The sequence below is a fragment of the Labeo rohita genome, chromosome 16, assembly GCF_022985175.1.
Source record: "Labeo rohita strain BAU-BD-2019 chromosome 16, IGBB_LRoh.1.0, whole genome shotgun sequence".
Taxonomy (NCBI): domain Eukaryota; kingdom Metazoa; phylum Chordata; class Actinopteri; order Cypriniformes; family Cyprinidae; genus Labeo; species Labeo rohita.
The window spans coordinates 6,601,628-6,629,466 of record NC_066884.1 but is presented as its reverse complement, the minus strand read 5'-3'; the positions used below and the strand labels follow the sequence as shown (position 1 = coordinate 6,629,466).

Genomic DNA, 27,839 nt, shown 5'->3' with positions numbered 1-27,839 from the left:
TAATATCTCAAATATGACATGGAAAAAGGCAACGAAAAAGACTTTTGGTGACAAAGGTCAGAACTCCTGTTATAATGTTGATTTTTGAGGTGCACTCTTGTCATAAATTAATCTATTACTGTTCCTTCATAATTTGTAACAAAAACAGTGGTAAAATATCTATTTAGGAGTCTTAGACCTTTCCAACAATATATAGCTAGTCATGATTAGATTAGGATTTAATTGCAATATAGGGAAGTAAACTTAGACGTCCCTCTGAGGAGACGGGTGACAGTTAAAAGGGTAAAAAAGTAGTCCCAAACCAAAAAGAATGATTTAAACGAACAGACAGCTCAAATAACAGTATATGAGCGTCAAATAAAAAAGATCCTTTGAAACTGCAAATCTTAATAGGATAATTCACCCCAAAAAAAAAAAATTCCACCATCATTTATTCACACTCATGTCAGTCTGTGTTTTTGGCATATGTTTTTCAAGTGAACATCAAAAAATAAATAAATAAATAGTTCACTAAATTGTATAGACAATAAAAACAATTTTTTTACACAGTAAAAAAAGAAAGTCAAACAGGTTTGAAATGATATGTGGGTGAGTAAATGGTCTCTTTAATATATCCGAAAACATTACTTTAAAGGGACCACTGAGTTACATGGACTATATTAACAATATCCTTACTACCTTTCTGAGCCTTGAACGTGATAGTTGTGTTGTTGTGTATGCAGGGTCAGAAAGCTCTCGAATTTCATCAAAAATATCTTAATTTGTGTTCCGAAGATGAACGAAGGTCTTTCGGTTTTGGAACCACATGAGGATTAATAATTAATTACAGATTTTTCATTTTTGGGTGAACTATCTCTTTAAAACTCAAACTGCTCATGAAGCTCTGCTCTGGCACTGGAAACTTCTTCGTTCCATTCATTCACCTCATCTGCGTCATTTGCCAAGTAATCTCAGACGGCGTTTACAGAAGCTTCATGCATAAACCCACAATAATCCTGCTGTTGTCTCTCTGTCTCTGTGTGCGGGGGACATCCCTCTCTCTCCGTCTCCCCCGCAGGTCTTCCCGTCTCACACATCACCCACAGCATTGATCAAACAAAGTTGCCATGGTGACGCAGCCTCGCGGAGCACCGGGCTAGTAGGAAGGGATATTCCATCTAAGAGAAACTTCAATTATGATTTATCTCTTCTGTTCTTCCCTATATCTCACTCGCTTGCTTTTTCTCTGCAGGGACCAAAATTTATTAAGCCAAATGATACACATGGTCATATAGCATCTTCAACTTAAAGAAAGAATTGTGAAAAATATTAAATAGCTGAGATTTATCTATACATACTTTTTCTCCTGCTCAAGTACAGATATTAAAAAACTATTCTATTTTATATTATTACATTAACAGTGTAATCAATATTCTATTCATTAAAGCCAAGTATGTTTTTATGCATTTTACATTTGTTCCAAAATAATAATTCAAGGTAGCAACAATTTAAATTTTATTTGTGAACTTGTGCTCAGCTATTCATTTTAATGGTTAACTTTTAACTATTTGGGACCCTGGACCACAAAACCGGTCATAAGATTTTTTTTTTTTTTTTTTTTTTTTTTTTTGAGATTTATACATAATCTGAATAAAAAAGCTTTCCATTGATGTATGGTGTGTTAGGACAGGACAATATTTGGCCGAAAAAATCTGAGGATTCAAAAAAAATCTAAACATTGAGAAAATCGCCTTTAAAGTTGTCTGCTAAAGTTCTTAGCAATGCATATTACCAATCTAAAACTAAGGTTTTGATATATTTACAGTAGGACATTTACAAATATCTATTACAGAACATGATCTTTACTTAATATCCTAATCATTTTTGGCACAAAACAAAAATTTATCATTTTGACCCAGTCACTTTTTTTCAGATTATCAGCCATTAAAGCTCAGTAAATATTGGTCACAGACACAGAGATTTACTTTACTTATTTTACCAAGCTGATTACTCACTAAAAACTCCCACAGATCATGTTTTCATGCCATTTGAAGCCTTATTTTGTGTAAAGTGTGTGAGTTGTTTACTTACTTTTTAAAATTAGGCTTCCCACTAACGCAATTATATTGTTCATTCAGACTAATTCACAAACGTGGATGTACGCAAGAGACTGGATTTATCGCATGAACCAGCCGTTCATAACCAGTCATATCCAATCATCTTGCGATGGAGGCGTGGCCTCCTTTCCCGTGACTTTCCCCATTCATTCTCAGTTTGCCTGCTAGTGTTTCTTGAGAAAAACAAGTGAGTTATACACTTTTTAATGTTACATTTTTAATGTTTCATTTTTGCACCACACTTTTTTTCTACCCACCAACATTATGAGGAGACACCTCCTCACTGGCCTCCTCGAAGAAATCGCCCATGATATTATTAAAGGGTTAGTTTATCCAAAAATGAAAATTAGCCCATTATGTACTCACCCTCCAGGCGTCCTAGGTGTATATGACTTTCTTCTTTCAGACAAATGCAATCAGAATTATATTAAAAATTATCCTGGCACTTCCAAGCTTTATAATGGCATGGGTGGGTGTTTCTCTTCAACAGTCCAAAACAAGTCCAATAAAGTGCATACATCTATAATAAAAAAGTGCCTCACATGGCTCCAGGAGGTGAATAATTGCCTCCTGTAGTAAATCAATGCGTTTGTGTAAGGAAAATATCCATATTTAGAATGTAATAATCACTTTAACCTAGCTTGCGCCAACTGGACATATCTGACAAATCCATTCATAAACAAAGTGTAGAGAGAGTGTAAAAAGAAAAGTAAGCATGGAGCCCTGTGATGTAAGCACAGAAGTGCCGTTCAGAAGTGACGAACGCGGATGCACAGTAGAGAGACCAAAACAAAACATCGGTCACGAATTAGAAGTACAAAACGAGGATTTGTAAAGAAAAATGTTGGAGGATTTTACTATAAGCCAAGAGGAGAATGGTTTTCCTTTGTTAAATTAAGGAAACATTGCTTGCTTTGCTCTTGTAAACAAATGTTAGTTTTTGTGAGACTCACCAGCGCATACACAACACATACGTTCTACGTCATCCCCCGCAACACCTTGCGTGTACGACCAGTTGGCGCAAGCTAGAATAAAGTTTTAAATGTGGATATCTTTCTTACACAAATGCATCGATTCACTACAGCAGGCCTTTATTCAACCCTTGGAGCGGTGTGAGGCACTTTTTTATTATGGATGTATGCACTTTATTGGACTTGTTTTGAACTGCTGAATAGAAACACTCACCCATTGCATTATAAAGTTTGGAAGTGCCAGGATAATTTTTAACATTGCATTTGTCTGAAAGAAAGAAGTCATATACACCTAGGAATGCCTGGAGGCTGAGCAAATTTTGGGCTAATTTTCATTTTTGGGTGAGGGATTTAATTCATTTAATTGTCTACAAGACATACAAGTCTCTCTGCAGCCCGAACAAAGACAAAACATTGCACAAAAGGTTTAATAACCACACTCATTTGAAAGCAAGGTTTCCCAGCCACATACAAGGCATCTCTAAGGCCCTTATGGAGTCAGACTGAAGTGGAAAGAACGCAGTGTGACTGAATCCGCTCTGGTCTTGGCAGACAGCTCTGTCTGTTAGTACAGGTCAATACAGGGAAGTAACCACTCTCTGAGAGAAGGCTTTGGCTAGAAGAGGAAGCTATAACTGTTGCATTTTGGTGACATGATCTCAACCCCAATGTCAACCTTAAAAGCGCACAATTCAGAAAAACTCCTTTTATAAAGAACACATCATCAATTAAATGCCTCAGTGTGACGTTTCTCTAAAATGCAATCGCTGCAATTCAGCATCCAGCAGAAGTTGGCAGCCACACTTTGCCTTTTCCAATCAAGCACAGCACAGGCTTCAAAGCCATGTGAGAATGAGCAAAAGCACAGGAACAAAGGGATGCTTGCACCGAACCCCTGGTGTGAGCGAAGTCTAGCGTGCTGATTTGCTGAGTGTGTATTTGCGCTGGCAGTGGAAGAGGCTTGTGCTGTAGATCCCTGGAGTGAGACGATGGCCTCGCTCTCCTCAACACTTTAAACTGCATAAAACACACCATTCAGCCTCGTGCCCTGAGGTCCTTCAGATGTTTACGGTAGGGTAAAAGACCACTGAAATCCCTATTTAATGCTAGAGCCAGATCTTGGCCGAGGAACTTTGAATATTTCTCCAAACCTGCCTGCTTCTCTAAAAATTCAGGAGCCAAACAATGACGCAAATGACTGGCAAATTGCAAAATTAATAGTAAACTGATATGTGACCCTGGACCACAAAATCAGTCTCAAGTAGCAGGGTATATTTATAGCAACAGCTAAAAATACATTGTATGGGTCAAAATGATTTTTCTTTTATGCCAAAAAGTAAAGATCAAGTTCCATGAAAATATTTTGTAAATTTACTCCAATAAATATAGCAACATTTAATATTGGAATAGTAATATGCATTCCTAAGAACCTAACTTGGACAAAGGCAATTTTCTTAAAAAAAATTTTGGCATCCTCAAGATTCCAGATTTTTAAATGGTTGTTTCTCGGCTAAATATTGTCCTATATATATATACACATATGTATATATATATATATATATATATATATATATATATATATATATATATATATATATATGTGTATATATATATATATATATATATATATATATATATATATATATATATATATATATACATATATATATATATATATATATATATATATATATATATATATATATATATGTATATATATATATATATATATATATATATATATATATATATATATATATATATATATATACACACATATACACATATATATATATATATATATATACATATGAATTTTTATTATAACATTTTTGTTTATTTTTATTATTACTGCAGGTATCGAAAATTTCGCAATTCAAAAAACCAACAGTGATGAAATGTGTGTAAAATTCGCATACTTAATTGCGATTGGACGTCTTTCTTGCATTTATTAGCATACTGAATTCTGATTGGTCCTTTCTTACACAGCCGCCACTAAACAAGATGCGTGCTGAGTGTCATGACAACGGCTGCGGCATTTCATTTACACAGAAGCAAAGCCACCTCGCAGCCTCTTCACATAGACATTTTCTATCTATTCGTGCCTCGCAAGCGCTGCTATTTCCTTCAGGAAATGCAAATCTAGTCACTTGTGATGTGTTACAAACTCACCCGATGGTGCTGAGCGCCTGTTCCAGGAGCTCCGTCTGCAGAATATTCTGCGGCGGCGTGAAAGCCCCATTAAAATGAGATAAAACCGAGCTACAGAACTGACGCAATGTCTCAAACTGCATTTTCCCTGTTCCTCTCCGTTGTCCTGCGTATATTCCCTCTTTCCCTCAGACGAAACTCCTCCAGCGCTCCTCGCTCCGGACGCGCCGCATCTCCAGCGCAACATAAACACGATTCAACTTCCCGATGTATTCTGATCCCGGTGAAAAGTGCGTTTGGATGAGGAGAGCGGACCGACACCGGCTCTCCCGGTCATTATGATCCGAACTTAAGAGAGAAAGCGAACGCGCTGCGTTTTCCTAAACGCACCGGAGATCCCTCGCGTCTTTATTTATCCACAGCAATCGCGATAAACATCCATGCGAACGCACGCAAGCGCGTCGCGTCCGGATTCTACAGACGCTGCTGTCAGGATTCTCTCTCCCATCTAGCAGCCATCCGCTTTCAGGAGCACCAGAGCAAGCACTACACATCCTCTAGCAGCATTACAGCGCATGTGGCGTGGGGAGGAGGGGAGCTTTCTTTCTCCCACATCATTAAGGGTTTTCTGTGGAGAGAGATGCTCTGCACTAAAAGACAACTATTGTGTGTGGATACTTGATGACCTGAAGGAATAAGAGGGCTAGAGGAACAGAAAACGCTCTGGTGGAGTGCACTGCCCTGAGGACACAAGGAATAAGAGAGCTTTTTAACATGCATACTGACCTAAAAAAATGTTCTATATGCATTTAAAAGAGAAGCAGGGCCCTTAGAAATTACATCTATTATGAGAGACATGTTAAAGCCATTAGCAGGATAATGCAACCTACAGTATAAAATCAAGGCTGCTTAGATGTATTAATGTGGGTTTGTTGTACATGCATTTGGAAGTAAATGATTGACTTTGGTTTGCCCATAATATAATATAATATAATATAATTTTAAATTATTTATTTATTAATTTACTTTTTGTAAAATATAGTAAAATGTTTATTAGTCAAAAAACATTGAAATATTTTAATATGAAAAAATCTAAAATGATGGATGGATAAACTGACAGCAAAAGGTTTGACAGAATGATTGTTAGATAAAACAAAAGATACAACAAAAGATAGAACGATAGATACATAGACAGACAGACAGATCTATCAACAGAACAATAAATAGAACAATAGACTAATCGACAGAATAGAACGAAAGAACAATCATTAGAACGATGAAAAGAACGATAGATAGTTCAATCTTTCAAATGATCAATAGAATGGTAGAATGATAGAACGATCAACAGAATGACAGAATGATAGAACGATAGAACAAAAGATAGAATGATAGAACAATAGATGGATAAAATGGTAGCTACGATACAGACATACAACAGAACGACCGATTGATAAAACGATAGAATGATATAACGATAGATAGATTAAAAATGATTAATAGAACAATAAATAGAACAAACGATAGAAGGATTAATAGATTGATTGACAATAGAACGAAAGATAGAACAATCATTGGAACAATGAAAAGAACGATAAATAGTACAATCGTTCAAAAGATCAATAGAATGGTAGAATGATAGAACAATCGACAGAACAGAATGACAGAACAACAGATAGAATGATAGGTAGAATGATAGAACAAAAGATTGAATGATAGAACAATAGATAAAACGGTAGATATAACGATAGAGCGAACGATTGATAGAATACTAGATAGATAGATAGATAGAGGGTCAATAGAACAATAAATAGAACAAACAATAGAGGGATTAATAGATTGATCGACAGAAGAGAACAAAAGATAGAACAATCAATAAAGCAATGAAAAGAACGATGAAAAGAACAATAGATAGTACAATTGTTCGAACAATCAATAGAATGGTAGAATGACAGAGCGATCGATAGAATGACAGAATGATTGTTAGAACAAAAGATACAACAAAAGATAGAACGATAGAATGATAGAACAATAGAACGATAGATAGATAGATAGATAGATAGATAGATAAAAGTAGATAGAACGAACAATTGAAAAAACAGTGATAGAACGATAGATAGATGATTGATAGATAGATAGATAGATAGATAGATAGATAGATAGATAGATAGATAGATAGATAGATAGTAGGGATGTGACAAGATCTCGCAGCACGATCTTTTTTTTTTTTTTAAATTAATATATGTTTTTAAAAGACTTAAGCAATGAACAGTTTGTCAGAACCACTAGTGAATTACGTTATTTTGTTTAGTTTTCTAATCTTTTTTTCTCCAGAATCGTGAGAATCGTGATCTCCAATTTATTAAAAACTGGGATTCTCAATTTATCCAGAATCGTGAAGCTCTCGTTTAAATGTTGTTTAATACTGTATATTTTTTAATAAGTTTAATTTCATAAAGTTCAAAATGCACCTACATTTTTTTGCATTTTGTCTTTTTCAGTTGAATAAAAGACTATTTTTCCTATATATTTAATCATTGAGGATTTCTTAAGAAAAGTTTAAAAATCTTGTCTCGTCTCGTTCTCGTGAACCCAGTCTCATGTCTCGTCTCGTGGGATAAGTGTCTCGTCACACCCCAATAGACAGATATCTCAGAAAAAAAAAAATATGTATGCACAGATGCGCATGCTAAAGCTGAAATGCACCAATTGTTTAGAGATCAGCGTTTAAATCATTAGCGTTGAATGGTCTAGGGAGCAGGCAGGTGTGAGATCAGAATGCTGATACTGAATTCCTGCAGGTGCATCTTTCATTCTCTTAATAATTCTCTCAAGACAAAATCTCCATATCACAACATCAGCTCCCACAGCGCTAAACCAAGAGCATGAAACCTGATTACATCATACTTAAAGTGAAACTTGTGCTGACCTCTTGAACAACCAACACAATATGCACGTCTGTCCATACTGCAGTACCTGCTGTGACAATAGAAGATCAGCTCCCAACCCTACAAATGACTCATGCATTTTGTCGAACTAATTTCAGCTTTAAAACAACCTTTGTTGTCTGTGGCTCAACTTGGGTGTCACATTGCATCTAGCTCCAATAAAAACACTAATGGATTTTATAGATGGAGGGGGAGGAGATGCAAACGCACGAAAAGCCGTGAAACCCAGAGAAACATAACGGCTGTAATTAAATCCGAATCCCAGTGTAATTATTATTGTTTCATCTAGCAGTTTCACCCACACTCGCGCCGCGTCTGAGCGTTCGCTCCAATGACACCTCCGAGACCAAGACAAATTAGGCTCTTCCCACATTATTTCAGGATATAAATAGGCTGTCAGCACTTTTTCAGGAGAGGAGAATCAGAGTTAATTTAAACATTCTTTAAGATTAATGGAAGTGCTTTTCTGTGATTTCCTGAGCTCTATTCCTGGGCATCAAACTATTTAACACATTCTCCCGCCGAACGGTCAGGCCGTTCTTATCCACTTTGGCAGCAGTTAACCCCAAAACACCCCTGCCACTTTCCATAAACAGACTTAGGGCCTGAAATGATTAAAATAGCATATTTATTGCATGAGCTGTTTTATTTTCTATTCATTTAATATGAGGGTTGCAACCCTTTAAGAGTTGTGCAACTGTTTATACAGTTTAATACCTTGATTTTTCATATTATGAAACTAAAATTACTTCTGTGGTCCTAGCAACATTTAAAGGAACAGTTCATGGCATAAACTTTGAAAGCAGCTGCTCACTTTTCAAAATGCAATTTTGTAAAATGCAGTACTTGTGTAAAGTCAGGACTAAGGTAGAGCTAAAACACTCTCTGTTACACAATACTGAACCAATCAGACGCTGCCTCGCTACCATATGGCAGGCACATTTTTAACATCTAACCTTTTAAGGGGTAACACGTTAAACTCGTCAAACCAGACAGAAAGTGCAAATGAGCATTTACAGTTTTCGTGACAGAACACGGCATACAAACGGATCCGATCGAAAAGAACAGCACTGAGTAGCTTTTTATACATTTCGCAGCAGAGAGGCGCACATTTTGTTCTACGGGAAATGTCAGATTGCATCCGTGAAAGCAGCTTAAAGCTCACCTGCTGTCCTGAGCTTCACGGACATCTGCCAGGTAAAGAAGCCAGAGATGGGTAAAAACGAATGAACCGCACCAAGTACATGAGTACAAGCATGAGTATACATTTAAATACCATGGTAAATATTTTTGGTTTTAAGCAAGTTTTGCAAAGGCCATGGGTTTGATACTAAGTTAAAACTAATAAGCTGATAAACTGTATATATATATATATATATATATATATATATATATATATATATATATATATATATATATATATATATATATAAACATTAATTTGATCACAAAAAAAATTGCAGTAAAGAAATTTCTGATGTTTTTTTAAACCTTAAATCAAAGAATACCTAATAAAATAAAATAAAAAATAATGGTTTTCACAAAATTATTAAAAACAGCACAACTGTTTTCAACACTGATAATAGATTATGAACACAAAGGTGACACTGGGTCATGTGACACGTTCAGCATTTCCATCATAGGAATAAATTATATAATATATTCAATAGGGCTGTCAAATGATTAATCATGATTAATCACATACAAAATAAAAGTTTGAGTTTGCCTAATATATGTGTGTGTACTCTGTGTGATTATGTATGTATGTATAAATAAATACAAACACATTTATGTAGAAATATTTACAAGTATATGTATTTATTATAATTTTTAAATACTTCATATACAAATACAAATATTCTGTACATAACATATTTCTCTTAAATATATACATTAATTTGTGTGTATTTATATATACATCATAATTGCATACAGTTCACACACATATTTAAGGCAAAATTCAAAATTTTATTTTATATACAATTAATCATAGTTAATCATTTGACAGCCCTAATATTCAAACCAAAAATATTTATTTTAAATTGTAATTTATTTCTTAAATATTACTGTTTGTACTGTATTTCTAAAAAAAAAGCATAACATACTTTTTTAAAACTAAAAACAAAACAAACAAACAAAAAAAAAAACAAATAAATACACTACCAGTCAAAAGTTTTTGAACAGTAAGTTTTCTCTCTCTCTTTTTTTTTTTTAAGAAGTCTCTTCTGATCACTAAGCCTGCATTTATTTGATTCAAAACACAAAAAAGTAGAAATCATAAAAATTATACTCTTATTTAGCAAGGATGCTTTGAATTGATCAAAAGTGATGATAAAGACATTTATAATGCTACAAAAGATTTCTATTTCAGATAAATGATGTTCTGAAAAAATTCTACTCAGCTTTTTCAACATAATAATAATTATAAATATTATTATTATTACTGTTTTTTTGAGCAGCAAATCAGAATATTATAATGATTTCTAAAGGATATTGTGACTGGGGTAATGATGCTAAAAATTCAGCTTTGAAATCACAGGAATAAATTACATTTTAAAATATACAGTATTCAAATAAAAACAATTATTTTAAATAGTAAAAAATATTTCAGAATTTTACTGTTTTTGCTATACTTTGGATCAAATAAATGCAGGCTTGGTGAGCAGAAGAGACATCTTTAAAAAAATCTTTTGAATGGAAGTGTAAATAAATAAAGTAATAATAAATAACATTAACCTCAAACATTTGGATGGTAGTGTAAACATTGAAGTGAATTAAGGTACATTTTTAACTTGACACACTGTCTTAAAAACAACAAACATGCTAAACATGCACACGACCAACAATTAAGTGATGACAGAACTTGCTCCAGTATATCCACATACTAAATGAAGTCTAAATACGCAATGTTAATTTTAAGGATTTGTCATTCAAATGTGTTCATGTCAACACAACACACACTAACGGCAGGTGAGATCAGCCTCATCCCTGTGGCACATGGCCCAACAGTCCTCCGCAGGTATTCAGGAAAAAAAAAAAAAAAAAAAAAAAAAAAAAAAAAATCAAACCAACACACAGCGGTCGCCACGGATTCAAGGGAGCAGGCATCTGTTTCTGCAGAGACATCTCTCCAGGACTGACCCCTGACCCCCGAGCAGTGAAGCTGATACGGACACCCCAGCAAAAGAGGCAGAGAATTTGATACCAGGACTCAGAGAGACACCACCACCGTGTGGTAAACATTAGAATCACACTCGCTGCTCACACTGCATTAGCTTCTCCCTGCAGATTAGGGGTGTAATGTTTGATAAATGTGCTATGACTCCCTGCATTTGTTCAAGAGCAGGTTTCACAATAAATTACTGATTGTTATTTACCTGTCTAGCGTGTTTAGCAACAAATTAGCAATGGTAAACGCTGAGGAACAGATGGAACCTGAACGAATGCATTGTGTGCTCCAGCTGTTGTTATCCCAGCTTCAATTTCACATGGTCTATGTATGCATATGTGGTTAAAAACAGCTACTTCTCATACATGTGCTTTAAAACCCAATGAGTTTATGAAAAGATATTCCCAAAAATACAATTAAACTACACTCAAAGCACACGTGCTAATACAAAAAGAAACTATCCACTGCCTTAGCAAGAGTCCTTTTAAATCCCAACATAATAACAATAAACACTAACAGATCTCCCTTTATATTAATCCTGTGTAAAATGCATAAAAGAACATTTCTTTTCAACATTTATCCCCATAAGAAAATGTATGCTAGGAACTAGAAATCTGCTGTAGCTCATTCAGTTTGATTTCTGCTTAATATAATCAGTTATTGAGTTCACATAACTTTTTTTTTTTTTTTTTTTTTTTTTTTTTTTTTTTTTTATTTATTTATTTAGTACAACAAATTTTATATTAAAGTCAAATGAACTGATTTTATTTTCAGGTCAATTTCAATTTTCAATTTAGCAGTCCAGCTACTAATAAATATATTCTGAAATTATATTTTAAACACCTTAGCAACTGATTAGCAAAACCCTAGTAACCATCCAGAAAACCCAAGTAACTGCCATAGTGACCACTTAGCATCACAATCACCCAAAACAGCCTAGCAATGTCCTAGCACCTACTCAAACCACCAAAGCAGCCACCTAGCAACATCCTAGCAACCACCCAGAACACTTTAGCAACTGTACAGCAACATTCTACTAATAACCAACTAGAAAACCCAAGCAGCACCACAGCAACCACTTAGTCGAGAAATCACCACAGAACAACCTAGCAACACCTTAATAATCTCCTAGAAACCACTGAGAACACCCTAGCAATGTTCTGCCAATTATCCAAACCATAATAACAACAAAGTCCTAGAAACACCTTAGAAACTGCTTAGCAATACCCTTGTAACCACCCAGAAAACCCAGTCAATTTGCCTAGCAGCACCATAGCAATCACTTAGCCCAGCAACCACCAAGAATACCCTAGCTACTTTTAAGAACATAATAGCAACAATCCAGAACAGCCTAGCAACCTTTAGTAACTTCCTAACAGCAACTGAGACCATCATAGCAATGCTTTAGCAACTATCCAAACCACAATTACAACCATATCCTAGAAACAGCTTAGAAACTGCTTAGCAACACCTTAGTAACCACTCAAAAAAATAAAGCAACTGCCTAGTAGCACCATAGCAATCACTTAGCCCAACAACCACCAAGAATACCCTAGCAACCAATTAAGAATGTATAAGCAACAATCTAGAACAGCCTAGCAACACCTTAGTAACCTTTTATCAGCTACTGTGAACACCCTAGCAATATCCTAGCAACTATCCAAACCGCAATAACAACCACCTAGCAATGTCCTAGAAACAACTTAGAAACTGCTTAGCAACACCCTAGTAACCACCCAGAAAGCCCAAGCAACTGCCTAGCAGCACCATAGCAATCATTTATCCCAGCAACCACCAAGAATACCCTAGCTACCATTTAAGAATGTATTAGCAACAATCCAAAACAGCCTAGCAACCCCTTAGTAACCTCCTAGCAACATTTCAACACCTTAGCAAACTTAAAACACATGAACCCATATCATCTGCACTCACCTGTTGCTCAGGGTGTCGTTGGGCTTCAGAGTGGAGTTGTTGTTGAGGGACGCCTGCCGCGGGAGTCCTGGAGCTCGGCTGCGGTCCACTAGAGGCCCCTGGTACAGCAGTGGGGTTTCCTGAAGTTTGGCCTTCTTTTCCTGCGGAGCCTCTTCGTGGCGGCGGCGAGGGTCACTCGCGCCCGAGGGCAGGGCGCCCCCTGGGCCGCTGTAGAACCAGGCCCCTGACTTGGTGAGGATTTCTTGTTGTTTTCGGCACAGGTTGCATACCCACATCACCTGACGGCGAGAGAGCAGGAAGTTAGAATCAAAGAAGAACTCAAGACATAGATCAACACCCTTAAATGAGATGAATGAAAACTTGCTGTTGTGGGAGAAGCGATTTGTAGTGTTAAATCAGCCATTTGTGTGTCAACTGTGAAGCCAAAGACAGAGCGAATATTGGGATATTTGTCCAGAACCTCATACGCAGGTCCCACAACAAACAGGTTCGGGAAACAGTGATGCTGGTGCAGCCGACAAACAAAACTGTTTAAATTCATGTGAGAGGAAATGAAGAATGCAAAAAATTCTGGCTCAATCAATGGAATGAGTTTGGGGGTGGAGCTACCTGGTTTGTCTGACTTACAGAGCACTGCAGGGATGATGAATTAGCATTTAAGCACTTCTGGTTTCATTGTTTTGAAGTCAATGGGATTTTGAATGTGTTAAATGCATGAAATAAGTCTGTGGTTAACACAAGCTTAAGATATTTTCATGCTCTATAACATAAAAAGGTCAGCAATAATACTACTTGAAGTGTTGCCAAGTCTATATTTTTCTTGCAGAATTGAGATACTTTTATACAGTTTATGGTTGTTGTTTTTTCAGTCCATCGGTACAATCGAAACCCCCGCCAGCTGGAACGCGATTTCGACTGAGGTGGAAGCCTCTGGAAACAGGTTTTGACCACCAAGGATACAATTTTGATGCAATTTTGACAGACATTTTTCCCCAGAGTTGAAGTGATGAGACCGCAATGCACACTACCAGTCAAACGTTTTTGAACAGTAAGATTTTGAATGTTTTTTATAGAAGTTTCTTCTGCTCACCAAGCTTGCATTTATTTGATCCAAAGTACAGCAAGTAAAATTTTGAAATATTTTTACTATTTAAAAGAACTGTTTTCTATTCGAGTATATTTTAAAATGTAATTTATTCCAGTCATTTCAAAGCTGAATTTTTAGCATCATTACTCCAGTCACATGATCTTTCAGAAATCATTCTAATATTTTGATTTGCTGTTCAAAAAACACTTATTATCAATATGTCGAAAACAGCAGAGTGGAAACTTTTCAGGTTTCTGTAATAAATAGAAAGTTCAGAAGAACAGCATTTATCTGAAATAGAAATCTTTTGTAGCATTATAAATATCTTTAACATGATTTTGATCAATTTAAAGAATTCTTGCTGAATACGTTTCAATTCTGTAATTTCAGATTCTGTAAAATCATACTGACTTCAAGCTTTTGAATGGTATAGTGTATAATGTTACAAAAGTTTTTTATTTCAGATAAATGCTGATCTTTGGATATTTTTATTTATTAAAGAATCCTGAAAAAAGGTACTCGACTATTTTAAATATTAATAATAAAAAATATTTCTTGAACAGCAAATCAGCATATTAGAATGATTTCTGAAGGATCCTGTGACACTGAAGATTGGATTAATGATGCTAAAAAAGTAGCTTTGATCACAAGAATAAATGCTTTCAAATAGAAAACAGTTATTTTAAACAGTAAAAGTATTTCAAAATGTTACTGTTTTGCTATAATTTGGATCAAATGCAGGATTGGTGAGCAGAAGAGACTTTAAAAAAACATTAAAAATCTTACTGTTCAAAAACTTTTGACTGTAGTGTTGTTTGTTTGCCTACATTCATCTTTTTACTTCTAACAATATTTAGATTTCAAATTTTGTGTTAAATAATAGCAGAATCAAACTTTTGTTAGTCACACAGCTTATTTTCTATTTTTAATTCAAAAGCCAAAGGAAAAAAGTCTATTAGGTTAGTGTCAAGGGAACCAGGGTGAAACTAATGTCTGTGTTGGCCTACAAAAATACGTCATCTCTGCAGATGGTGGTGAGTGTTTAGAAACCTGTCTGGAAACAATGAGTAGTGACTTTTGCATTAAGCATCACTAGTATTACTGAACTCAGGTCTTTACAACCTCTCAAATCTCCTGCTCTCAACACTCCTGAACATCTCTTGAAGTCCCACCAACACTGAGGGCACGGCAACTTGACCTTGTTATCTGCCCAGCAGAAATGCACTTAGCAGGCGGTTGGCATCAAAGCTGCCATCCAGTTTGCTGGTGGTAATTAAACATGCTCCGAGTCTCACCCGCACACACAGGCTTTCATCCACCCAGATTGAATACATAATGACACCTCAGCTGCTGGAAATTATGCATCGCACAGAAGAAATGAACTTCAAATTATTCTACAATTTTCAAAAACTGTTCCTTACAGGATAGTAATATAACACACAAATTGTACTGTATGAGCAGCCCCTGGTGGGCATTTATTCACTTTGATTCTTCGGAAAGAACAGCTCTTCAGAAGAAATTGAGCATCAATGATGATCAAATTTTTTTTTTTACTGTAATATCAAACAAAAGAGCCTGTATTCAAAACCAATAACTGTTATGAAAATTGAAAAGTTGTGTATGAGCTGCCCTATCATACAATAAAGTGAAAAGGTCACATCTTTCAAGTGGTTTTTGATAAGATCACGGAGAGCAATTGCACTGCGACCGGCTATGAGACATACCGCAGATGGATGCGAGTGTTATTGTGATGAATGTTTGGTCAGTCAGCGATAGACAAACGAAAAGATGTGCACGGTGAAAAATTGATAAAGTGCTGAGTGAGCGGTCATTGGTATCAAATGGCAGGGGACCTTTCTGGGTGAATCTCATGAAGCCTGTCAAGAGCATGTCAAGCTCATGTTTCGCTCCAAAATCAAAAGAGCCAAAATAAATAAATAAAAGCAATTATATTTAGTGAAAATAAAATTATGTCTATATTTTACATTACATTACATTTCTTTATTTATTTGATTAAAGTAAAAGCAAATAATTTAAAATATAAAGAATTCATACAGCTCATGCTGTATTGTATTACAGTATTTTTATTAATGGAAATCTAATGAAAACCACAACTAGATTAATAAATTGTAAAATAATAATAATAATCATAACATCACTTCTAAGGACCTAAACCTAATTTAAATGACCTTTAGACACAACAAAGCCAATGATGTCCACAATACTTATTTCCCAAAATAAAATAAAATAAAATAAATAATTATTATTAGATTAAAAATTAAATTTTTCTAATCAGTGCCAGTTTTTTAAATACTACAACACAAGATTTGATTAACCATCTGACTACCTCTGTAAGGAACTGTATGTAAAACATAAACATAAATATGAGTCTTTATAATAACTGGAGAGGCCGCCCTGGGCCGCTGAATATTTTATAGATGTTTGATAAAAGTGAGGAAGTTCATGATGAGGGGAGCGTTATCATTCACCAGCTAAAACACAGCCTGCAGGTGGAGCATGAATATTTAACATGCTTCTATATTTAGATCTCGGCAGCTCATAATAGACTGAATGCATATTCATAGGTTTTATTTTCTCTCAACTTAAAAAGGACCTGTTAAACAAAGTGTTAATTATGCAGCGACAGAATCAAAAATAGACAGATCTCGAAGAGGAAGAGAACATTTGCAGCTCAGTCCTCTAGGGGTATGTCACTTTGTCAAAAAGTGCCTCTATTATTAGCTGAAATATTGTGCGAACAGGATTTAAATAATTGAATTATAAATCAAGCTGCTGTTTACATTATGAGATCCATTTTTTAACAAGCTGTTATTAAAAAAAGGTGATTATTATGTTCATATTTTCTAATGACTAAACAGTTTTTTTTTTTCAAATAACAATATGCAGTTTTTTCCATTGCCTGAATCTCAATAACACAATAAAAGCTTAATGATAATCACTGTCATGCTTACCCATGTCGGCTGCGTATTGTTCAGTCCAAATGGATAAAACCAATGTTCAATAACTGAATTCAAAACTCACGGACAGCTCCGCAAGGTTTCACATGCCAAAGTCCTGCGTAACGGGTGACCTTTTAGAGTTGGGGATCAAATGCTCCTTCTGCTGTCAAGATTGTGCTTCAGTTAAGATTTTGAAGGAAAAAGCAAAGACGATTAATCCTGAGATCGATCCGAGTTGTCAAAAATAATAAGCAGCGAAATGAAAGCAATTGCTTGTGCAGGAAGATGATATAGAGCGATCGGAGCGGTACGTAATCATGTTTTTGCCACCGAGCATCACTAACACGGGTCTCATTACCGATGCATGTGAGCGCACAGCTCCACCGGGGCTGAGTCTGACTCATTACCCATGCACAACGCTCGCTAACTCTCTTCAAAGGACGCTGATGAAGACACAAACACGAACTTCAACATCAAAATGTGTCAAGTCACTGATGTGCATCAGATATTATGTTTGCAAAATCAATCACATTATAGCAAAATCTGCTAAAGGGGTAATAATAAAACAACAGCTTTCAAGCTTTTTTTTTGCTATTATTCACAAGAGGATCTGTTAAAATAAAATAATTTTGTTGTAAGCGACAATAGACAGACTTTGTGCATCAAAACCACTCCTTTTCTGGCAAAAAAAAAAAAAAAAAAAAAAAGAGAGAGAGAAACTTGATTTTCAAAAGAACAAATTGGTGACAGCTGAATGTAAGTCTCTGAGCAACATGTAATTTATTTAAGCCATGAAATAAAAATAAATAAACAAATAAATAAAAACACAATTTGTTGAGTCAACTTAAAATTATTTATTACCCTGCTGCCTTAAAATTAAGTTCAGTCAGTTCAAATAAGTTTAATCAACTTGAAATGTTAAGTTGTACTAAGTCACAACTAAAAATTTGGTTTGTTAAACTTAAAATCTGGGTTTGTTACCCAGCTTCCTTAGATATTTGAGTTGATTCAACTTAAAATGTTAAGTTGTCAGTTAGTACAACTCAACATTTCAAGTCAACTAAACTTAGCATTTTAAGTCAACAAGGCAGTGGGGTAACAAATTATAGTTGACTCAAATGTTTTTTTACAGTGTAATTCCATAAAATAAGTATAGCTATGCAAAAAGCATTGCGAACATTTACGTTTTATAATACCAAAAAATCAAATACGTCAAAAACTTGATGGACATTGACTGTCAGTCAGAATATTACAACTAAAAACATCAACATTACACACTCACGTGCATCAATAATTTCATTGAATACTTGCCGGCTAAAAACGTTGATCTATATGATCTATCTGTTTTCGATTTGACATCATTCATCTGTGCATCTTGCACATCAATGTCTGTCAAAAAATAATGTGCACAATACATGGTAGTATTTACTGGAAATCTGCAGAAAATTTCCTAAAAAAAACCCACACCACCGGATGTTTTAACTATGCCATCGCTTTCCAAGGAGGACAAAGTGCCACAGCGGCTAACGTACCTAATATAAACACATAAGTATGAAATTACTGAAAATTACAGGCGATTTTTATAAAATGTACTTTGATCACTGTTTTCAGTTACTTAAAATATTAAGGCAATTATCATTTTAAGTTTGTTAAAATTCCAATTAAAGATTTTTGAAAATAATTTGTTACATTTAATTACCCCTTTCCAGATTCGGAGGCATATAAACTAATCTTTGGCACCGTATTCATTCATTTCTCTTATTTTAAAATTAAAGGGATAGTTCACCTGAAAACTGTGGTACTCTCATTGAATTGTGGCTGATTGACCTGGAAGAAATTGTGGAATAAAGTTGTTATTTTTGCTGTCTTTGCAGACAAAAATTATTCTCGTAGCTTCATAACATTACAGCTGAACTATTAATGTCACACTGACTATTTTAACAACGTCCTTACTACCTTTCTGGGCCTTGACTGTGGTAGTTCCCTTGCTGTCTATGGAGGCTCAAAAAGCGCTCGCATTTCATCAAAAATTTGTGTTCCAAAGATAAATGAAGGTTTTACAGGTTTGGAACGACATGAGGGTGAGTAATTAATGTCAGAATTTTCATTTTTGGGTGAATTATTCCTTTAAAAACTATGCTGTGGGTGTGGCTTAGTGGGTGATGTGTATGCTTAGGTCATTCCCTGAGCACATCCAATCCATTCTCCCTACCATTTCCTGTCACCTTTCTACTATTTATATGAAGTGAAGTAAAACCTAATTGTATATGGGAGACCAGGACTAGTTGTGAAGCTTTACAGTCCAGGGAAATATTGTAAACAGTAATATTGTAAAATATTACCACAATAACTGTTTTCTTTTGACATGTTTTAAAAAGTAGTTTATTTGTGTAATGATAAAGCTGAATTTTCAGCAGCCATTATTTCAAGACTTAAAAACAGGCCATGTAGACTATACATTTATAGTATTTTATGGTTATTATTACTTATTTATTATTATTTGCTGGTTTTGTTGTGACCTTTAAGAGCCTGACAGTCATGGAGACTATAACTGTCACTGCAGAGAAAAGAGCTGTCTGATGGAAAAGATCTCCTGTTTGTGTTCCACTGAAAACAGTAACAGCATGGAGATTTGGAACGACATGAGGATGAGTAAATCATAACAATAATTTACATGAGTCAACTATTCCCTTAAATCTTTCAAAAATCGTTACAAAAATAAACATAGATCCAGACAGCAGTTAGTACCAAATCTAGCTTCAGTGTCAGTGAAAAGCGTCAGTGGTGAAATCAGCTCTTTTTCCATCAGCTTTTTCTTCTCTTCCCCAAACACTGACAGCTGTGGTGAAAGAGATCCTGTTCGAGACAGCATCAATATTTACAGCTCCCGGTGTCTCGTGCGGCGATGGGAGCTGTCGGACATCACACACTGGAACATGATAGCGCAGCTGAATCGAGTTCTGGCGACAAACATGAGGCAATGTCTGCGCGTTCATTAAGACCGACTGTATATCCATCGAAAAACATCATCATGATGAAGGGAAAGATAGCAGAGATATTTACCATCACTGCTACTTACAACAAACTTTTAAATATAAAGAAATTAATTATACTTTTGACAATTCTGTTTAAAATTATAAACAATCAGATCAGTGTTACTTCAATATTATTGATATACTATTATTTATATACTATAGAGTTTGACTTTTTAGTGTTAATTTTAATTATTTTTTATTAAAACATTTTGTTTTATTAAATTTATTATGTACTTCTGACATTTTTTAATATTTCTATTTAGCTTTAATTTATATGTCAGGTTTATTTTTTTTTATAATTTCAATATTTCAAATTAAACTCACATTTTACTTCAGTTGGTTGCCAAAATTTTGAATTTTCCATCAAATATTTATATTTGTTTTATTTTTAGCTTCAATTAATTAAAACAGTTTTATTGGTTTCAAATTTTGTGACAGCCATCAGTAAATGCTTAAATATAAATCAAATATCCAACATTTTGTAAATCTATTATATTTTATATGTATAAAATATCCAAAAACTGTTTAATCAATCTTTTTAAAAACAGCTTCTGACTTTAAAAAATAGCAAAGCAATACTACTTTTGCACCAGCTGATCAGAATGAAACAGGTACAAACAGCCTTCAGGTTTTCTTTGACCATGAACAACAACTTCTAGGTTTTGGATATGAAGATATTTCTATGCAAAACTGTCTCTAGGGGTCAGAGAGTTTAGAATCACAAGTACTGTCTCCATTCTAACCCTTAATGGAGTAAACCACAGAGGGGAGAAACAAAATCCAGTCATCAAGAACTAACCAGCAATTCAATCCTCTGCCGGGCAACCGGATAAAAGCTGAGCACGGCCCTGCTACTGCTGAGATATCCGGAAAAAGTAAGGAAGCGCAGAGAACCAAGATCCCAAAAATCAGACAAACATCTAACACTCAGACGACAGAGGTAAAAGAGAGAAACATGAAAACGACACACTCTACCAGTGTCACAAAATATAACCAGTAAGGGCTGGTTACAGAAATATAATCTCTAATCTCTTTTTTTTTTCCCTAGATAGTCATGAGATTAAATGGTGAACAAACTGACTTTTACCTCCTGCTTCTCAGATTTTTTTAACAGAGAAAGACCCCAGTAGCATCACATACTGTGCAGTTGAAGTCAAAAGTTTACATACACCTTGTAGAATCTGCAAAATGTTAATTATTTTACCAAAATAAGAGGGATCATACAAGATGCATGTTATTTTTTTTTAGTACTGACCAAAGATATTTCACATAAAAGACATTTACATATAGTTCACTTAAGAAAATAGTTGAATTTATAAAAATGATCCCGTTCAAAAGTTTACATAAACTTGATTTTTAACACTGTGTTGTTACCTGAATTATCCACAGCTGTGTTTTTGTTTTTTGTTTAGTGATAGTTGTTCATGAGTCCCTTGTTTGTCCTGAACCATTAAACTGCCTGTTGTTCTTCAGAAAAATCCTTCATGTCCCACAATTCTTTTTGTTTTTTCAGCATTGAATCTTTTCCAACAATGACTGTATGATTTTGAGATCCATCTTTTCACACTGAGGACAAATGAGGGACTCATATGCAACTATTACAGAAGGTTCAAATGCTCACCGATGCTCTAGAAGAAAAAATAATGCATTAAGAGCCGGGGGGTGAAAACTTTTGGAATTTGAAGATCAGGGTAAATGTAACTTTTTTTGTCTTCTGGGAAATATGTATGTCTTCTGTAGCTTCTAAAGGGCAGTACTAAATGAAACAAACAAACAAACAAACAAAAAAAGATATTTAGGCAAAATAAGAAAAATGTACACATCTTCATTCTGTTCAAAAGTTTCACCCCTGGCTTTTAATGCAACGTGTTTCCTTCTGAAGCATCAGTGAGCGTTTGAACTTTCTATTTTCTCTTGTGGACTATATGTAAACGTCTTTCATGTGAAATATCTTATTCAGGTCAGTACTAAATACAAAATAACACACATTTTGTATGATCCCTCTTATTTTTGTAAAATAATTAACATTTTGCAGATTCTGCAAGGTGTATGTAAACTTTTGACTTCATCTTCCATAGAGTTTCAAACTAATGTCTCAAACTGTACTCAAATTTGCAGAGCCATTGAACCTGCAATTCCTGAGAATCACTATTGATAAAGTTTGTTTTCATTTTAGATTTATACATCTGGACATATTATGGTAATAAATAGCCTGAAATGTCTTTATAGAAATGGAATTTTATCTGTATACATCTGGTCAAGTAAAGAATAGTCTTCATTTTAAATCAAAATATAATTTTAGATTTTTTTTTTTTTTTCCAAGTTGATTTTGGTGCAAAATGTTTCACCCACGTACTGCCATATTAGTGGGCTTTATCAAGACTAGTTAGACTCACAGGTTTGCATGAGTGGGGATCACCATAACTCAGACAGGTACCACTCCAGGTGAACCTGCTGCATCACCATCTGTGCTCAAGGGAACACGAGAGCATTTCTATTGTTCTTCTGCACAAAGAGCCGTGCCGCCTGCTAGCCTGGAGCCGGACGCAACACTTTTACTACACTGTACTCATGCAGCCAAAACAACAGGCACAATAAAGGGGCTGCTGTTTAATTGCTCAGGGAGTTCTCATTTAACTATCAACTTTGTCCTTAATAAAAAATGAAATTCTGAACCTATAAAGGGGACATACAGTAGATTACCGAGTCTTTCTCTTTGTAGGAAACATCTGAGAAGCAGGAGATTTAAGCCAAATCTCTATTTGATGCCACTGGAATGTCACTGTTGGAATCAATTGTTTAAAAAAAAAAAACTATAGAGAGATCTTATTTGTTTTATGAAATTGCAATAATACAGTGTAATACATATTTTTCCCGCTATTTTATGATCTGTCGCTATTCAATCACAACTACAACAAAAATGAAAGAATTCACAAAGTTGTTTCTTATTTACTCTAAGGCTGTTATTGTGGTTTCCCTCTTTAAAATAATATGAAAAGGTGCTGATGTTGAAATGAAGGGTGATGCAATGTCATCCAGTTGATTATAGCAATATCACAACCATTTTTCTTTTAGTACAGGTTCTGTAAGCGATTTCAGCCATTTTAATAACTCCAACCATTTTGCTATAATTGTAAAAACTGTTAAAATAAATGTAAAATAGAAAAAAAAATTACATATTTTTTAATTGAAAGAAGTGAATTGATAAATGTAAGTATCAATAATATAATATAATATAATATAATATAATATAAATAAATGTTACATTAATTAACATTAATATAATACTTTAACTGTAATATTTTATTTTATTTACAGATTTTTAATCAATACGTTTTAAGTGATAAAAAGTACATTAATTAATTTGTGAAAAAAAACTGTATACTAAATATAATTATACAAATACATTAATAAATATAAAAAGTGAAAATGAATTTACTTTTGAAGTACATTGTATTAAATTGTATTTGTATTTAAAAAAAGTGTAACGGACATAAATTGTTGCCAAAACGTCATGCTGTTATCCTTGAAAAATTGATAATTGTGTATTTTAATTGTTAAACCACACACATTCTTTCCAAAAACTCATCTATCAAAGGTCTGTAGAGCAATCTGATTGGCTTAAAAATGAGTTTTAAATGTCTTTACTACCTGTGAGATATTTCTGCGGCTCATTTTATGCGTGCTGCTCCAAAAAACATAAAACAATCGCTTACAGCACCTTTAATGGAGGTGTGCAGTCACCTAAGCTAAATATCAAAGCATAGACAAGAAAAAAGGATGCTGACCACTTTATCCTCCTGTTGCAATTCCACAGGAGAGGAAAAGCAAGAGAGAAAGACAAGGGAAAAACAAGAGGGGAGAACAAGTGTGAGTGACATTTAGACACACATAAAGAGATGTTCATGTACTACTGCATCGAATCACATCGCCGCTTATTACTCTGAGCAAAGTCACTTAAAAGCATCAAGACTGTACTGGAAGAGAGGAATCAAAAGGTTAGATAAGCAGTTTCTGGCCTGATACTTCCATCGCCCTGGGCCAACGGGCCAATGTGATGGAAACAGTGAAACAGAGGGAGTATCGCCCTCTTGTGGTCGTGGCTTTACCTGCTCAACCCTCAGCGGCACAGCAGGAAATAACACTATAAGATCAAATGCACTGAATTATTTCTGCATGAAATTTCATGACAAAAAGGCAATGCATTAATAAGTTGAACTATTTAGCATCTATAAAAATCACACCATCACATTTGTCAAAAACACCTCCTTTATGAGCTTTGAATATTAAATATGCTCAGAATGGCATTTACGCACACTGCATTTGCAGTATGCATAAGTACAGTATAGTGATATCAAGCGCAAGTGATATCAAATGCAATTTCTAACATTATTGTAGCTTATTATATATTTAATACGGAATTGCTATTATTTTTTTAGACAACATCTGCACCAAATTGCAAGCAAAGTATGATCTCCATATTCTCAATACATGAGCCATAAAAGCCTGGTGTACAAAATATGATATGCAAAAAAAAAAAAAAAAAACAACTTGGAAGTTATTAGGCAGTTTGCAGTGTGCTATATTCCATTCAGAACACGGCCATCATTACAGGAATTAGTCAGTGCTTGTGTATAAACGTCTGTGTGATCTGAGGTGCGTCAAGGCTGTACCTTGTTAGAGCGTAGTGAAACTCTTCCTCCACAGCGAGCGCAGAACTTAGTTTGGCAATAAGAACAGAGGTGGCCACAGCCGTCGGCAAACTTGGTTTTATGGCAGATTCCGCAGGTGGGGGCGTCACTCTTCAGCTCCTGGGTGCTCTGTGCTTCGTCCCCCATCTTCTTCACCTGCTCCTTATACATTTCAAATTGCTGATGCAATTTCCTGCAGGGAACAGAACACACGTGTTTAATACAGCAAGAAAACACATACGTTTAAATATTATGATAATATAGTAATAATAATAATAATAATAATAATAATAATAATAATAATACACCTGAGAAATGGGATATCAGGGTATTATAATGTGTTGCAACCAAACAGATAATGTTATTGCTCATTCATTGTTCATTAGACTTAATCGACTTGTGTTTCATTCAAATATTAACCTTTGGTCAGTTAATTATGCTAAAAACCTTTATAGAAATAAAACACTAAATAATTGCTGATGTACAGTAATAGTATACAGCTATAAAATGAATATGAAGCAATAGTAAAGTCTACTATAAAAAATATAAAAGTTTTTTTTCAAATGCAACAAAAGATTCTGTTTACATATAAAATAAAATAAATGCTGTTCTTTTGAACTTTCTATTCATCAAAGAATTCTGAAAAAATGTATCAAAAAATTTGTTTTTTGAGCAGGAAATCAACATATTAAGCAATACTGGAGTAATGATGCTGACAATTTTGCTAAATGAACTACATTTTAAAATACATTTTTTAAAACATAATAATATTTTACAACATGAATGTTTTTACTGTATTTTGATCCAATAAACACAGCTTTGGTGTGCATATAAAAAAAAACAGCAAACAAATAAATAATCTTACAGACTCCAAACTTTTGAACTGTGTATATTACAATAAATTTAAAACTTGCTGAAAATGGTATAAGACTTATATACCATTTATACATTTCTAAGATCTTGCTCTCTCTCTCTCTCTATATGTGACCCTCGACCACAAAAACTGTCTTAAGTAGCATGGGTATATTTGTAGCAGTAACCAATTATACACTGTATGGGTCAAAATTATTGATTTTTCTTTTATGCCAAAAATCATTAGGATATTAAGTAAAGATCATGTTCCATGAAGATATTTTGTAAATTTCTTACCGTAAATATATCAAAACTTAAATTTTGATTAGTATTATGCACTGAAGTACTTAATTCATTTTCACAAATTTAAAGGTGATTTTCTTAATATTTAGATTTTTTGGCACCCTCAGATTCCAGATTTTCAAATAGTTGTACCTCAGCCAAATATCATCCTATCTTAACAAAGGAAAGCTTATTTATTTAGCTTTCGGATAATGTATAAATCTCAATTTCAAAAAATTGACGCTTATGACTGGTTTTGTGGTCCAGGGTCACATTTATATGTGTGTGTGCATGTATGTGTATTACAATAATATATATATATATATATATATATATATATATATATACCAAAACAACACCTGTTCTTGTCTTACATGTATATATTTGTATATATATGTCTATATATACAGTAATAACATTTGAAGTGGATCAAAATATTTGATCACAGTTTTCCTAAAACAAAAAACAATATCTGTTATCATCTTAGGACAATTTTGATTAACTTTTTTGATCAACTTCAGATGTTGACTACTGTATATTTTACATATGAATGATTTCTGAATGCAATAATATATTACACTAGAAAAGAGTTATTTTATATTCAAATACTATTTCACGACATTAATACTTTTACTGTATTTTTTAATCAAATAAACACAGCTTTGGTGTGCACAAGAAACTTAAAAAAAAATGTATAAGTAAAAAATAAATAAATCTTACCAACTCCAAACTTTTGCACTGTGTATATGTGACCATGGACCACAATACCAATCATAAGTAGCTTGGGTATATTTGTAGCAAAAGGCAAAAATACATTGTATGGGTCAAAATGATCATATTATTAAATTTTATTTTAAGTTAAGATCATGTTTCATGAAGATATTTTGTAAATTTCTTATCGTAAATATCAAAACTTAATTTTTGATTAGTAATATGCATTGCTAAGAACTTCATTTTGGACAATTTTAAAGGTGATTTTCTCAGTATTCTGATTTTTTTGCACCCTCAGATTCCAGATTCTCAAATAGTTGTAACTTGGCCAAATATTGTCCTATCCTAACAAATACATAAATGGAAAGCTTATTTATTCAGATGATTCAAAAAATTTACATTTATGACTGTTTTTGTGTTCCAGAGTCACATATTAATTTTTTTAAACATATACAATATCATAATATGTTTTTTTTCTTTTTTTTTTTTTTTTTTTTTTTTTTTAAATAAATAAATCATGAAAACAAATATATTGTTCTAAAAGAAAAGCCACATCCATCCAGTCTGCGCCGATAGTCTTGTGGTTAGTGCGCCAACATATGGCGCAAATGTGCTTGCAGCAGCCTGAGTTTGATTCCCGTCTCGAGGTCAATCCCGCTCCCCTCTCTGTCCAATGCTTTCCCGTCATCCCACTATGGTCCTGTCCATTAAAGGCATAAAAGCCCAAAAATATAACTTAAAGCCAGATCCATGATGAAGTATGTACATAATCACTACAACGGCTTACAACCATGTTTTGTTGGTTGTCAATAAGCAGTAGCTCTGATTAAAGTGTCTGTTGCGACTGCAGAAGGTGTCAGACGGATGTGCAATAGTGATGAGAACTTTCTGTTTCTCAGCCCACTTCATCAGCAATTAAAGCATCATGTGCAGCCTTGAGACTATTTTTTGTGGCTG

At 34.2% G+C, this 27,839-nt stretch overlaps 1 protein-coding gene across 5 annotated transcripts in view; it reads right to left on the bottom strand.

Moving 5' to 3' along the window:
- Nucleotides 1-27,839, bottom strand: part of rims2a (regulating synaptic membrane exocytosis 2a) — a 197,545-nt gene that overhangs the window by 137,993 nt on the left and 31,713 nt on the right. For 4 of the 5 annotated variants that reach the window (XM_051130500.1, XM_051130497.1, XM_051130498.1 and 1 more), the window contains exons 3-4: nucleotides 25,020-25,230; nucleotides 13,265-13,542 (exon numbers count right to left, since the gene is read on the bottom strand). In XM_051130500.1, coding sequence (XP_050986457.1) covers nucleotides 13,265-13,542; nucleotides 25,020-25,230 — 489 coding nt within the window. Of the gene's footprint in view, nucleotides 1-5,239; nucleotides 5,866-13,264; nucleotides 13,543-25,019; nucleotides 25,231-27,839 lie in introns of those variants that run through there. The other variant, XM_051130502.1, reaches the window with a different exon arrangement.